Source organism: Phascolarctos cinereus, unplaced genomic scaffold (genome assembly GCF_003287225.1).
Source record: "Phascolarctos cinereus isolate Bilbo 61053 unplaced genomic scaffold, phaCin_HiC Scaffold_726;HRSCAF=1367, whole genome shotgun sequence".
NCBI classification, from domain to species: domain Eukaryota; kingdom Metazoa; phylum Chordata; class Mammalia; order Diprotodontia; family Phascolarctidae; genus Phascolarctos; species Phascolarctos cinereus.
This window is the reverse complement of record NW_027556098.1, coordinates 240,923,270-240,938,905: the sequence shown is the minus strand read 5'-3', so window position 1 is coordinate 240,938,905 and position 15,636 is coordinate 240,923,270. Positions and strand designations below refer to the sequence as shown.

General features: G+C 36.7%; 1 protein-coding gene across 6 annotated transcripts in view; it reads right to left on the bottom strand.

Annotated features, from left to right (window-relative positions):
• Positions 1-15,636, bottom strand: part of CACNB4 (calcium voltage-gated channel auxiliary subunit beta 4) — a 334,518-nt gene that overhangs the window by 49,021 nt on the left and 269,861 nt on the right. For 4 of the 6 annotated variants that reach the window (XM_020970344.2, XM_020970346.2, XM_020970347.2 and 1 more), the window contains 6 exons: positions 15,091-15,213; positions 6,333-6,463; positions 4,557-4,633; positions 3,340-3,359; positions 3,032-3,112; positions 1,571-1,629 (listed from right to left, as the gene is read on the bottom strand). In XM_020970344.2, coding sequence (XP_020826003.1) covers positions 1,571-1,629; positions 3,032-3,112; positions 3,340-3,359; positions 4,557-4,633; positions 6,333-6,463; positions 15,091-15,213 — 491 coding nt within the window. Of the gene's footprint in view, positions 1-1,570; positions 1,630-3,031; positions 3,113-3,339; positions 3,360-4,556; positions 4,634-6,332; positions 6,464-15,090; positions 15,214-15,636 lie in introns of those variants that run through there. The other 2 variants (XM_020970350.2, XM_020970351.2) reach the window with 2 other exon arrangements.

Genomic DNA, 15,636 nt, shown 5'->3' with positions numbered 1-15,636 from the left:
TCCTTAAAAAATAGAATTGGCAAAATGGAAAAGGAGGCACAAAAGCTAACTGAAGAAAACAATTTGTTAAAAATTAGAATTGGGCAAGTGGAAGCTAATGACTCTATGAAACAGCAAGAATCACTCAAACAAAATCAAAAGAATGAAAAAATAGAAGAAAACGTAAAATGCTTCACTGGGTAAACAAATGACTGGAAAATAGATCCAGGAGAGATAATTTAAGAATTATAGGTGTACTTGAAAGCCATGATCCAAAAAAATTTAAAAAAAGCACCTACTACATGATGCCAGGCACTGTGCTAAGCACAATCAGAATGATTTTCTCCTTATAAATATTTACATACTAGCAGTCAAAGAGTTATCATATCACATATAGTGATTTCCTTAAAGTATCATCTTTGCCAATATTTATTTTGATCTATTTAAAAAAATATATTTAATCTATTTAACAACTTACAAGTGTCCACACAGGCTTCTCTGTATTTGTCATTTAAATTTATTTCCATTCTTGATAACTCTCCAAATGTTGTGTGATTCTTTGTACTTGAAGTGCATCCCATTGTGCAAGAAAAGCTTTGTATTTTGAATCAACTGAAAATGAACTAATCTGTCACTTCCTTCTAAAATGAAGTGTCCTCGGTTATTCCTTCTCCTTATCACAGTCTGTCTTTTTATTTCTCATGTTAGTAAGTAACCAAATATTTTAGTGCTCAAAATTCACTGATATTGCTAAAAATGTCATAGAGAATGCAAACAGTGTTAGAATGAACAAACAAAATACACCAGAATTTAAACACTCAAATGAGTATGGTCCTCTTAAAGGCAGTCACCTTGGGAAGTTATGTTCTTATTTAAAAATGCTGCCATTGTTCAGAACATTTCTGGAACTTCTCTTTGGGAATTACCTTCCACCAACCAGTTTGCGAGCCATAGAAGAAAACTACTCTTTACTTTATAGTCATACCACGTATGGGGGTTTAAAAAATGAATTACTATCCAGTCTGATCATCTACTATATTCATCAGATTGTGCTCCAAATTATTTGAGCTATTTTAGAAAGCCATATTTGCCAAAAATATTTTGTTGCCCATGACATTCAAAAGAATTGTGTGCTGTCAAGCAATTTTTAAGGAAAAGTTAAAAAAAACTTTAAGCTACAGTAGCATGATTGGAATAAGTGTATAGTTTACTAAGGTGACTGTTTTGTAGGTGACAAGACTCATTTGGATATGTATGTATATATGTACATATATATTTGTATATATACATATATGCTTCCTACATATAGAATATCACAGACAGGAAGAGAAAAAACTTCAAAAATTTTAAAACGTTAACATTTAAACATTTTAAAAAGTAATTACATTCATGTATATCCATAGGATTGTTTTATTCTTGGCTATGAAAAGCTTGTTTCAGACTCTTCAGAACTACTTTATTTTTTTATTTATTTCTGATAACCAAATGAACTTACCACAATAACATTTCTGTACTAGAAGGAAACTATACAGGAACAGAAACCATACTGTCACACATGTTTAATGAAAAGAAAAAAATCTTTATGTCTCACCTCCCATCAAACCTGTGCTTCAAGAAGTCAAAGAGGGCTTTCTGCATCATGTCTGTCACCTTTGTGGGGGTAAGAAAGATAGAACAAAGACAGAACAGAGAGAGAGAGAAAGAAGGCAAAAGTGAGAGAAGAGGCAGAAGAAGGTAAGGACACTCACTACCAGTAACCCAAGACTTTTTCACGGCTAGTAATCAATAAGAGCTAAGCTCCTATGGAAGCCATTTTATGTGTAACTATATTCATTTATTCCTTTTTCCCCACTTGGCTCTTTCCATCCACATAGGAGTAAACTAGCAATGTTTACTGAGCTCAAAGAAAAGAAAATTTTCCCCTTATTCCTTTCCTAGAGCCTCTCCTTTGTCTAGGTTCTCATTTAGATGAAGGCATGAATCATTCTAGAATCCCTGACCCTCAAGGCAGCCACCTGCAACAGAACTCCTTACCAGGGACCAGAGCATAGCCATTGGGTAAGCCATGGAAGTGTCTTTTATATACAGGTACTAGCCCTGGCCCAGAACACCCTAGCCATTCTTCTCTTTGGCAGGGTATAGTTAGGGGAAATTCAAAACCTACAAAGAGTTCAGGACTTTTTCAAGGCGGTGTATATTCAGTGAAACATTGGCAGCCATGAGGCCACAGTGCACTACCCCATCAGCAATTCCCAGCCCTCCCAATAGCAATAGGAGAAAAGAATGGTGATGTTTATTTCTGTCTTCAAAAAGCCAGTAAGCACTATGTGCTTAGGGTTATATACTTTGAGATTTCCATTTTGGAGTACTATTTCTCTTGCAATCTCCCTCCCCTAAATGGAGGGATCAAAATGACTCAATTTTCTAAAATCTGATGAAGTAAAAGTCCTTATTTATCTCTTGTAACCTAATGTTATTTGATCAATTTGCTTTAAAATTATGCTAGTATATTTGTATAATATTCTTATTTTTTAATAGAGAAATATAATCCCAGGTAGTATCTAAATAAATCCAAAAGACCTAACAAAAGGTGCTTTGGTGGTATCTCCTACAGGATGATTCAGGGCTGCGGGCTGATTGTTGATATATTCCCTTATGCATGGATTTTCAGCTCTTTATGGTGACAGGAGAGGAAGCACTTACAGGTAAATGACATCAATAGTAAATTAATGCATCCTTTCCATTCCCAATTTAATCCTTGACCACAGGTGTCAAAAAGACTAGCAAAACAGCTTCCTTCAAGTATATCTCCTTTCATTTTCCCTGGGAGGTCTTTCTGAAGGGTTAAATGAAGAAACAAGCAAGACAGGAAAGAGAAGCAAAAGGACCTTAATAAAACACAAATTTGATCATTTGCCCTCACATAATGGAGTGTTAATGGTAATCAATGAAAGTTTGATGACAGGATTGAATATCCAGAAGTCCTAGACCCAAATGATTGTGCTCTATGTTCTAGAAGAGGAATGGTAAAACAACAGACTGGCACTTATACCTCATAACCTTTCAGTGATGGCCCCACTAATACAACCGGCCTCATGGATGGCACAACATCATAAGGAGGGATGTGCTCCGTCTGAAAAGAGATGATTTTTTAATTAGTGACCAGACAAATAAATGAGTAACAACTTTTCAACTGTAGCACAAGTTTCCACTTTCCAGTTCCAACACTAAATTATCATCACAGCTTCCTGTTGAGGAGGGAAACACCCCTCATTTAACAACTGATCAGATCAATAAAAATGGACATAGTAGGCAAGCAGGCCTTAACAACAAATTTAATAAAAAAGAAACACAACTTACCACTTTTTGCTTCTGTTTTGCTAAAAGACAACAATGAGAACTATATCAAAATATGTACTGTCTGTAAATGATAGTAGATGATATTAAATGATGGAAAATGTACTAATTTCTCTCTTGTAATTCTTTTGGTCTACTAATCTGTGATGAGAGCCACATGGAAAAAGTGATCAGTTTCTATACTGATTCTCTCCATTTCATGAAATGTAAAGGAAAACAGAACATATAAATAGCATGCTACCTTATACCCTCTCCTGTTCATACAAGAAGGCAAATGGGCTGCTAATTCATAATGTGTATGAGAGTTCAGGGACAGCCCTGATAATGCATAAGCTTCAAGACCTCCAGTAATTCTGAGCAGTTTTTTGGCTAAGCCAGGTATTCAAGTTGGCTTTCAGAAATGGGGGTCAATTTTGGTTCAGGATCCCTGGGGTCAGTCTAGGTTTACTTGAGAAAAGAACCAAAGGCATTCTAGCTACTATTATATCTCCCTGAAGTCTTTCAAAGAGATCAGCTGATCTCTCTATAGGCCAAATTGGACCCTTTGAGTTAATGGGTCTGAATCTTAAATACTTCTTTCTCCTCCCTGATCCGTCCCCTAGAATCAGCAGATAGGAAGAAGAAGGTGAATGGGGTAGGAGAAAAACTCCTGTGTATCTATCTTGATTTCCCCCAATATATGAATATATCCCCAACATGCCACCTCTCATCCTGTCCCCTTCAAATCCAGAAATCAGTTTGGTTCCTGAAAATAGATGGCCCCTTCACTATTTATCCACTCCTGCTTGGTACCCTAGGCTATGATGATCATTTTCAAGTTTTCACTTGGGCACTTGGTAAGAGAGAGTATTTCTCTTAAAAAAAAACACAACTTTCCATTTCTTTCTTCTAATGGTCTTAAACAGCTCCAAGTCTTTTGAACTTGGAGTCAGGGGAAGGACCTATTTCAGACAATCTTAGGTATCAGAGGTCCTGCCTCTGGGCTATCAATAAGATATTCATGATTATTTCACAGTTGTGGTGTTCTGTTCTTTTTTAGTGGTATTAGTGCCAAGTTAGGTTAAAAAACAAAAAGCGTACTGTAATTACATAATAAAAAGAAAACATTAGAAAAAAATCAGGCCTTCTAAAACTTTTCTGAATTAGTAAAAGCACTTTCATTTATTTTGAAATCTCAGGAAAGGAATAATTTCTAATAAATGTTCAAAAAACACCCCTACCAGTTGATGTGGGTGTTGCTCGAAATGTTCCTGACACCATTTCTCCAAGACTTGAAGAAGAATTTCCACCTGATTTCCTAGGATAAACCCCAAAAAATATATGTAACACAAACCTCAAAGATTGTCTAATGACAGAGCCAGAACATGACATGCTTTATTTGACTAAAACTCTAATGAATTCGACAATCAAATCCTGTGCAATCAAACCTCAATTATGTCTCCAAATTGATTTTTTATTTGGGTAATGGAATTCTGGTGCAAGGAATGTTATTTGAAATGAGTGGACCATTAGCTAACCTTTGAAAAGAACTTTTTTTTTAAAAATATAGTTACATTATCATTTAACAACGATTATGAAACTCCTATAACCTATGTGCAAAATGCTACATCAGGTGATGGTGGAATACAGGGCAAATAGGGCATGGTTCCTGCTCTCAGACAGTTTCAGAGTTATAGAAGTATGTAACCTATCATTCTATTTCCCCTCATTTCATTTCGGTTTTTTGTGAGTGATTAGGATTAATACAACCATCTCATAAGTATACAAGTGTGAGCATGCTTTGTTTAATTAAAGTTTAGCATTTCCACTGAGGGTGCCAAAACATAGGTAAAATAAAAATGTCTTAATCTGTCAATGAAAACTACAGGAGCCATACCTTTCAATGTGACCCCAGTGTCTAGCATCAGGCATGCAATATGGTAAGCACTTAAAATTTTGTTGAACTAAAATGAATTTCTAAGAGTGCTTCTATGTGTACACAATAAGACACTATTTTGACTGATCCCAGAAAATATATTTCCCTGCTTCCTCTTCCTCACCCTAAGATAGGATTAGATGATATCACCTAAGACAATCATGGTGCACAACAGAAAGAATAAGTAAAGCAGCAATGGAAGAAAGCAGATGATTTCTCATTCAGACTTTTCTATTTTTCTTCTTGCTAATCAAGTTACTGTTAAAACAATAATGTGGAATCCCAAAAAAACACTGAAACATTTCTGAAATAAGCAAAGGTGGCCCCAGCAGAGGAAGGAGATGGAGGAAATAGGTGGAGAAGGGAGTGATAATTGATTCTATTTTAAGGTATTCAAAAATAGCGACACATACAGTCAATGCTTCAGTGAGAGTTGGAACTTAATATACATGAGCCTATTAATACCTGCTTGCTTTCCTGTGAGACTTTTAAACATTTGTCCTACAAGTAAGATTCCTATTTGTCCTCTAGTACTTTTTTAAAGAGTGGCTCCCATCAAGTTAACTAAATCCTTCATTTCCTTAGCTAGACATTTCAGACACCCCAGAAAAGCTTTGAGTGGACAAATAGTGTTCTCAGATTATTTGACCATCCATTACTTTCTGTGTCCTGCCTGTTTGTCCAACTATCTAAAGGTGGCTGGAAAAGAACTACAACATTTGGTCAATGTGGTTTGCCATGGCTCATTTAAATGGTAGAATAGGTGAGTGGGGCTTCACCACTTAACAAAGTAATGATAAAGCTTTTCATACCATATATAATTTTTCTGTGATCATGTAGCTATAGTCATAGTCACAAAATTTCAAATATCCCCAGTGGAGTTATCAGACTATAATTAGCACATACTTAGGAAGAGTGCTAAGGATGTCGAGGTGTTTGGATCCCTTTAAGATAAGGTTTCACAAAGCAATTTTGGTTTAAAAAACACTATGCATTTTAAAATTGATCCTTGAATCCAAAAATATCACCTGATTTTCCTTTAATGTAAGAGAGTTTGAATAAGGGAGAGAGGGAATCTTACCCTCCATGAAAGCGTCCTCTTTTCTGCTCCTGCTGGATTCGGATATTCTCCAGTCTAAGTGGACTTGGAATGAAGCCAATTTCACAGCCCTCTTTAACCAGCCGTCCTATCCACCAATCATTGTTATATTTCTGTAATGCAGAAACAAAACTACTATCAATCAATCAAAGTGGTAGTATATGTACCACCTAACTGCCAATCATCTATAATCACATGTCTGTCCCTAGCACTTTTAACCTCATGTTCTTCCCCCAGAAATCTCAAACACCAATAAATTATATACTGTGCCCAAGCATCAGGTACAAGGTCAGATGCATGAATTCTGGAGTCCCCTGGTTCATGCCCTTTCCAGTTCTTAAGGAACAAATTTTGGATAAAGGATAAATGTACACTAATGTTATCAGACTTGGGCAAGATTGTATTGTCACATCTGAGATGGGGTACCTGAACATCCTCTCATTACTCAAGAATTTAGAGGGAAAATGATGTGTTACTATGTGTAATCTTGGTAGGAGATATACTCTGTGAAATATGAAATTACAAATTGAGGTTCATTTTTATTGCTTTAAGCAAAGTAAAAATATGCTGGTAGACAGTATAAGCTTGTTATGTATCTTTATGATGATAGCAATCTTAGAGTTGACCTGATGACTAACTGTATCTACAGTATTTCCATTCTGTACAAAGTTTTATAACATGCAAGCCCAGGAAACAATACAGAGTAAGGTTATGTGGATGACTTTATCTGATTAATAAAGCAAGAGCTGACTTGTAATGATAGACTCCCTGAGCTATTACCAGTTATTCTGTGTCTCTGTTTCTCTGGCAAAGGCTTCATTCAAACCATTCCTGGAAATATATATATATATCAATACTATTGTCTCCAGAGTCTCCTGGGAAGAGGTCAAAACTTCTCTTAGCTATCCGTTTCAGTGTTAGGTTTTCTTAGGCTCTTTTACTCCAAAAGTATGTTTATATTCTGAAAGGCACCATTTATGTAGAGAATCTAGTTTAGCTCAGAGGGATGTTATAAAACACCAAAGTGGTAAAAATATAAAAGTCAAAGATGCTGATGAGAGAGAAAGGGGGAAATATCTATCACACTTTTCTAAATACAGGCCTTATTTTTTCTTCAAATCAGGCTGGTATAAAACCTAACTGTGGTCTATAATTGGTATTTTTAGTCTATGCTCTTATACCCTATATAAGCTCATTTTGTCTATCACAGGGAAAAATCTTTGCATTGGCAAGGGCAGAGTAACAACAAGGATGACTAACATTTAACAAGCACTTCAAAATTTGTAAAGAATTTTCAAGGTATTATCTCATTCAAGCTTTATAATGACACTATTATTATCTTATTATCTCCATTTTACAGATGAGGAAACTGAGTCCAAGAGAGGATAAATGATCTGCTTGGGTTTCAGAACTAGTCAATGTTGGATTTAGAGGAAATTAGATCTACATGATTCCAAATCTGATTCTCTATCCATTTTGTGACAACGGTTTTCTGAACAGAAATGATTAAAAAGGAGTTGATAACCAAGAGAAACAGGAAGATTGAAAGAGGCTACCAAGTTGCCTTCAATAAACTCGAGCTACCAGGCCCAGTTTTACTGAAGGATCCTAAAATAAATGGTAGATTTGACTGCTAAGTAATTTTCAGTGATGTCTGAATGGTCATGTTGAACAGAGACCAGATTGGGAAAGGAGAGATGTTTTGATTTTCAAAAAATGGGAGAGAAGGCGCTTAAACTATAGACCAAGGAACTTGACTTAGATTCCTGGCCAAATACAGAATGTGCCTTATTAAAGGGAAGAGAGGAAATGTGGCACAGTGGATAGGGAGGTAGCACTTTAGAAGCCAGGCCATTGTGATTTTAAGTCTGACCTCTGCCTGTCTGTACAGCCCTGGACATGGCCCTCACTTAGCTTCACAGTGTTACAGGCAAAACCTTGCAAAGAAGATGCTGATTTGCACTGGGCAGCTAGTGGTCAGAGTGAATAGACTGCTGGATTTCGAGTTGGGAAGAGAGGAGCATGAATCCTGCCTCAGACACTAGCTGTGTGACCCAGGTCAAATCACTTAACCTTTCTCCACCTGAGATTCCTCATCTGTAAAGTAAGGATAACAGCACTTACCTTACAGGATCATTGTGGGGATCCAAAGAGATAATGCAAGGCTCTATAAACACTATTGTGACAAATTGGTATGGGAAGCACCTTGCCAGGAGGCCTCTACCACCTATGAACCTACAGGTCTGATTTTTTTTAGGAGTTTATCTAAAGATTCAACAACCCCAAAGAGCTAGCATGACTTCATAAACACGCCATAATAACTAATGTCATTTTTTGTTTTTGAAAATCTTGGTTACTAGATTGTTACACCAGACAAATGCTCCAGACCAGGGGTTTGTAACCATTTTGGTGCCATGGGACCCTTTGGTGTTGTTGCAAAGCTTAGGGACTCCTCATAATCATGTTTTTAAATGTAAAAAAGCAAATACACAGGATTATAAAGGAAACAAATTCTATTAAAATATAATTATCTATTTTTATTTTAGAAAATTCACAGAATATGCACAGAATTTTCCTATATTTGGCCAAATCTATCATTCTGCTCTTGTGGAAGAGATGGACAGATGGGTTTGCCAATAATAAAGTTGGGTGAATTTAGAACTAATTGAACAACTGGACCCAAAAATCCAGTAAGATGTCAATGTTGAATTAGAAGTATATTTTTCAGTCAAATAGCCTAGGGATTGGTGTTTAGTTGAGTACTCCTTAACATTCTAGTCAATGACAAGGATAAAGGTAAGCTTGTCAAATATGCAGATGACAAAAAGATAGAGGGATAGGTAATATATTAAATAACAGAGTCAGAATCCAAATAGATCTTGACAACCTAGAACACTGGGCTTAATCTATCAAGATCAATCAATCAGTCAATCAATCAGTACTTATTAAACATCTGCTATGTGTCAGACACTGAAATGAAATTTAATATGGGCAAATATAAAGTCTTATACTTGAGTTAATTTTTAAAAATCTTCAGTCTTACAGTGACAGCATCATATAGAGAGGCATATCTAGAGAGCAATTAATCTGAATACAGTATTAATATAAATATGATATGACAACTTTAAAAGCTAATGGAATAATGAAATATCTAGGACTAGGGATGTATTAGTTCCACTGTACTCTGCTCTGGTTGGACTGCATCTGGAGTATGGTGTTTGTTTCTTCACATTACATTTTAGGAGAGGTACTAATAACATAGAACCATTTAGAGGAGAGTAATCAGATGGTGAAGGCCTTGAGATCATGCTTTATGAGGACTGGCTAAAGGAAGTGAGCTGTTTATCTCTACAGGACCAATACAATAATTACTTTCATTGGGCCAACATTGTATGCTATTTTGAACATTTTCATGTATTAGGTCATAAATGATATAGATACACAATATAGAAATTTGGCTCAGTATTCACCAAAGAACAACAAAAATGGTATATTACATAACTGATGAACATTTATTAAAAGCTCATTGGATACAAGGTGCTAAATTGGGCAGGCATGCAATGTTAAACGAACATTAAGCTGGGTTCAGGAAACCTGAGTTCATTTTCTAATTCAGGCTCTGACTTAGTAGACAACTGTAGACACCCTAAATCTAATCTACTCTCAGCAGTTGCCTTTGCATTAAAGGGAACTAGTTATGTTTATTTTAAATTAACAAGGAAGGAGTCCCTTCCAGAAATTTTTGCTTGGGTGGCTAGATTTTAAGCTGACTATTGTTGTGAGGACAAAAGTGATGATGACTCATATTCTCCTAGGGCTAAAACAATTTCCTGTGAGTAAGTTAGTTCAGCAAAGCAGTAATTTAGTAAATGGTACCTTGGTGGCCCTAAGGGGGCACTGGTATCCCAAAAGACTATGCAATTCCTCAAAATGCTTAGTTTAATTCCAGAGAATAGCTCCAACACTGGGAGAATCAGACTTCAATATGTGTCATCCCTGACAGTCCCTATTAGTAGTACTTTGGAAGACACGTAATGAATGGCCTTTGGAGAGATGGATGAGAGGAGTAGGAGGCACCTTCGTTAGCAACACCTAGCCATTTCTGCTGACATTCTGTAGCACAACCCAGTTTTCTCACAAGGTCACCTTAGTTCTGTTCTAATCCCCTAGACTTTGAGTCTCTCTCTTTTTTTTTATCTAGTGTTTCAAGATCTGAAAACAAGTAGCCATAATTCCCATGGGATTAACCAGTCAATGTTAGCCACCTAAGATCAAAAAGTAGAACAAGAACATTGCTCCCAACTACAAACAAACAAAAATAACCCATAACCTACAGGATACTTAAAACAATATTGTCAAACTCAAATAGAAAGGGGGCAAGGGAGAAGCACTAAACAGTATATAAGGATCCCTGTGGGCCACATATTGACTTATAAAACCACGTATCAACATTATATATAATCTATTGTATTTTTATTTATCTTGTTAAATATTTCCCAATTACATTTTAATCTGGTTCTGGCACACTTGGGAGATTTGGCCAGCAGGCATCACTTTTGACATCTCTGCCTTAAAGGATATTGATGAGATAGAAGAACCCATAAAAAGTAACAAAGAAAGGGATGACCCAACTGTAATCCTGAAAACGCTAGAAGATAACTTTAGATATTGGGTATATTTTAAGGGGTTAGCTAATAAGGTCTGGATGCTATTTTGTTGGGAATGCCCTCTTAGGACACGGTGCAAAGCAAGACCACTTTTATTATTTGGTTAGTGGGGCATGTTATATACCAAAGGGCTAATCAAAAGTAGCCCTTTGTTGCTCTACACAGAATTATTCTGCATTAGGTGATGTTTTCTGAATTGGGCGTATACTGTGCCCCAACTCATTTAGATACCAAATTCTAATGGTGGAAGAAAAGATGGGGGGTTTTTTGAATTTTTTAATTAAAGACGGACAAATAACGTATAATTCTAGTGATGTAGACAAATTAAGCACTTCTACAGAAAAAGTAACAGGGCAAAGTACAAATCTGAATGTGATACAGTACTACTTGCTTATAAGGCTGGTGTTAGGGACAAGTATTGGCATTATGGTTTGTGTTATGCTGCTGTTGTTTCAAGGGAGGTATGGTATATCCATGGGAGATTTTAATACCTATTGGATCTATTATTCTATGCCTATTGAATATCTATTCTATTCTATACCTATTGAAGTGCATTTCACTTTATCAATTGGTTATTACTCTCCTTTCAGAATCTGGATTACTTACTTGTGTTCATAGAATTTTGGCCCCCCTCAATTTTCTATAATCCCTATCCCCAACCACAAAATTGAAGTTCCCAGGATTTAAATACATAAATAGTTTTTTAAAAAATCTTATAAGGAAACTGGGTTTTTATAAAAGACATAATAGTGAAGATAAAAATAATGAATAATAATGAAGATATTTTTGCAAAAAAGGAAAGACAGTGGCTGAGAATTCTCCCCAACACTTTCACTCAGGGGACTGGTACTTTGGACTACAGTAAATTTACTAACTTTATTCTAAAATGGTCTGAAATATCCCACGGCAAGTAGAGGTCATTATGTTGTTGGGGCCAGCTTATTATGTGCTAGGCACTGTGCTAAGCACTGGAGAAACAAAGAAAGGCAAAATATAGTCCCTATTCTCAAGAATCTCCCAAACTAAAAGAGGGTAGACAACATGCAAACAGCTATTTACAAATGAGACACATAGAGGATACATTGAAGATAGTCTCAGAGAGAAGACAATGAGATTAAGGAGGATGGGGAAAAGTTTCTTGCAGAAAGTAAGACTTTGTTGTTGTTTGTCCTTCATTTTAGAAGACCATGACATCAGGGAGGTGATGGCATGGCATGCGAGTGAATTGGATTTAAGTGAGGGAGGGCTATGCAAAGTTGCCAGCCTTACTTTCTCCTCTGGAGCCATCTGGGCCCAGTGGCAAGATACAGATCAGGATGATGGAGATGGCCCAGGAGGCAGTGGGGGACTTGGCCTTTTTAAGATACGGTCTTGCAGAAAGTGGGACTTTAGATGATACTTAAAGGAAGCCAGGAAAGTCAGGAGGTAGATATGAAGAGGGGGCCCATTCTAGTCATGAAAGGACAGCCACTGGAAATGTTCATTTGGGAAATGGGGTATTGATGAGTGAGGAACAGCAAGGAGGTCAGTGTCACTGTGAATGTGGAGGGAAGTAAGGTGTAAGAAAAAGTAAGAAAGGGAGACTCCAAGAGAAAAAAGCACAGAGTACTTGGGGTAAGCTGGAGCAGGAAGAAGCAGAGAACCAAAAGGATGCTGACAGAGCCATCCGAGAAGAAAGACCTTGCATAAATCTTGCAGTGTGGGGAATTGCTACTGAACCACTGACATGGCTTTAATTGCAAAGACCTATTGTTAGGACAGTAAAATGGCAATAAGACATTGTTTGTAAAGGTGCATGTGGTACACAATTATAACCCACTTCACAATCCATATCTGTATTTACAGTAACAATCAGCCTACAACTGTGGTTAAGTATCATTAACCAAAGAGAAGTGCAACTCCCATATGGCTATGTTCTATAAAATTAACTGAGAAAGCTACTGGGAAAGTCACTGGGGAGTTTCTTTTCATGCCTGATGATCATGTAGGCTGCGTCATGATAACAATAATAACAACAGCAACTTGCATACCCATGGCACTTAAAGGTTTATAGAGTATGCGACTCAAAATAGCTGTGGGGTAGTCAGTGCAAGTATTCTCTATCCCCATTTTACAGATGAGGACATGGATGGTTAGAAAAGTTAGATGACTCGCTCAGAATTACACAGCTTTACAAGTCAGGGCTGGGTTTTAAATACAGGTCTTTTGACACTAGTGTTCTTTCCTCTACACCACACTTCTAGTGCCTAAATGCATGTATATCTAAAGACAGTCAGCCATTGGTCTATAGAGCATAAGACATTTGTCTATTTGTAACAGTCTAGACATTTTGGTGTCATATATGTACACCATATATGGCATCACAGGCTTTTTTGGACCAGCCCTATATCTTCATTGAAATAAGGAATTACCAAAAAGGAAACTCCCCCTATCAGTAAAGATTTGTACCTACTTTGTATCTTAGAGTTCCAGTGAGTTGCCCAGGTCACTGAGCCATTAAGCAATTTGCCCAGGGTCACATATCCAGTGTGTGTCAGACATGAAACTTGAATCCATGTCTTCCTGGCTCTAAGGTAGGCTCATAATCCATGATACCACACTGCTCTCACCTACATTACAAATAGTACCAATATTCTGACCAGGAGTGTAATGGTAAATATTTAATAACCATCCCTTCAGAAAAGAAATATGTACACATGATATGTTTTAAGTTTAAACTGCATATTTTTTCTATCACTTTCTAAAGTCTAGACAATCAACAAAATGATAAATGAAGCCCTGATTTGTAGGATTTACCAATTTCTAAGGAGTAAATGCTCACACTGAAAATTTAACAACAAGCTCTGTCACCCAGTATGAGCTGGCTCTAGCACAACCCTTAATTTTAGAACAGAAATCCTCATGGTATATTCACGAAATTGTTAGGAAATTCCAGTAGTGCATGGAAGGTAAACTGACAGGTGGTCATACTGGTGAGTGGATAGGGAAGGAATAGAATCTATAAATGTTCTTCAGTTTAGGTCCTGACATGAAAACTTTCATATTTAAAAAAAAAAAGACAAATGAAGGGAAACATCTTTTGAATTTGATAAATGAAAGCAGGTCAATATATTTAAATTTTAGATGGTTTTGTTTTACTGTGGCACACTTGACAATATTGTGGCATCTTATATTTATATTTGTCCTTCTCAGGCACTATTCTGCATGCATTTTTGTCTCCTTGACCTCCTTTCCCCAAACGTTTATACTAAGCCCTAAGATTCTGAAAGTTTGCTTTTATTGCCCATATTTCCCAGCTATAGTTATCCCTTCCACATAGGGGTGCAGTGTCCCCACAATCTGGAAAATCCTCATAAAATTTTTGGGCCTTCTTTCATACCAGAGAGGTCTGATTTTTTTTTCTTTTATGAGGTATTTACAGTACCTTATTATAAAATTTGGGTTGAGCATTTGGTCATGGGCTCTCTGTCGTCTGCTAGCCTTTGTGTGTCATCTGCAGCTTCTGCAAAACTTCTCCAAAATTTCCATTTAATTTCTTATGCTGACTCATGATATATTGAAACCATAATGGGGAAAGTCGTGATGTGGAAGGGATAATTGTATTTTCTTCCCTTTCTCAACTTTAGCACCTTTGTTTGATCACACTCATTGACTGAGTTCCAAGTTCCCAGTGAATTCACAATAAAGATTGCAACAGATATGCTTTCTTTGGGAGAAAATGCTCCCCATAAGGTTAATCTGCTAGTGGACTGACATTTGTTTGAGTTTAATTCCCAGAGCCCAGTAATCCATCCACACTGATTGCTCAATTACCAGAGGATAACCTGGTTTTCTCCCCAATACATGCTTTTAAGGAATGACAGCAAATTAGTAGCTAAACTTTTTTAATAATACAATCTCTATGATTTCATGACACTAAATTTAATAGAAGTTAAATGAGCTCAGGTTGCCGCATAACACAATAATATGTCACGTTGTGAGTAATCAGATTTTCTCTCATATTAGTCTGGCTCAGATCTCACTCTTAGGTTTGGGCTTTTAGTAGGAAAGAGAATAAGGTGTTTTATATTTACCTCTTTAATGTGCAGGAAGTCCTTGGCGTCAAAGGAGATGGCAGTGCTCGGAACAGGGACGTCTTCATCTAGAGCTCCACAATAACTCACATTCGTTTTCACAGCAAATGCTACAGGTTTCGACTGGGGAAAGAAACAAGTGAAAAAAGGAAGAAAGAAAGGTACTATAAGTTGAAACTTTTCAAACTGAAATGTTTTCTTCTGTGATCTGGCTGGATATGAGTGTAAATCAACACCCAGAGAGAAATCCCAAAAGGATTTTATATTCTCAGGTATTCTGGAAATTCAGGAAGTCTGGGGAGTTTACAATGAAAATGAATAGGAAATATGTAATAAATCTCAAAAACGCTAAGGATTCAGGGCAAGGCATGGTGAAAGTCATCTAAAGTATTTCCCAGGGTATCCCTGAATGTGTATAAAGTTATTGACAAGTCCTACTCTGGAAATCAAATGCCAGCTTTGAAAGACTAAAGAACTGTGACCAATGCAAAGATCAACCTTGATTTTAGAGGACCAAAGACAAAGTATGCTATGCATCTCTTGGTT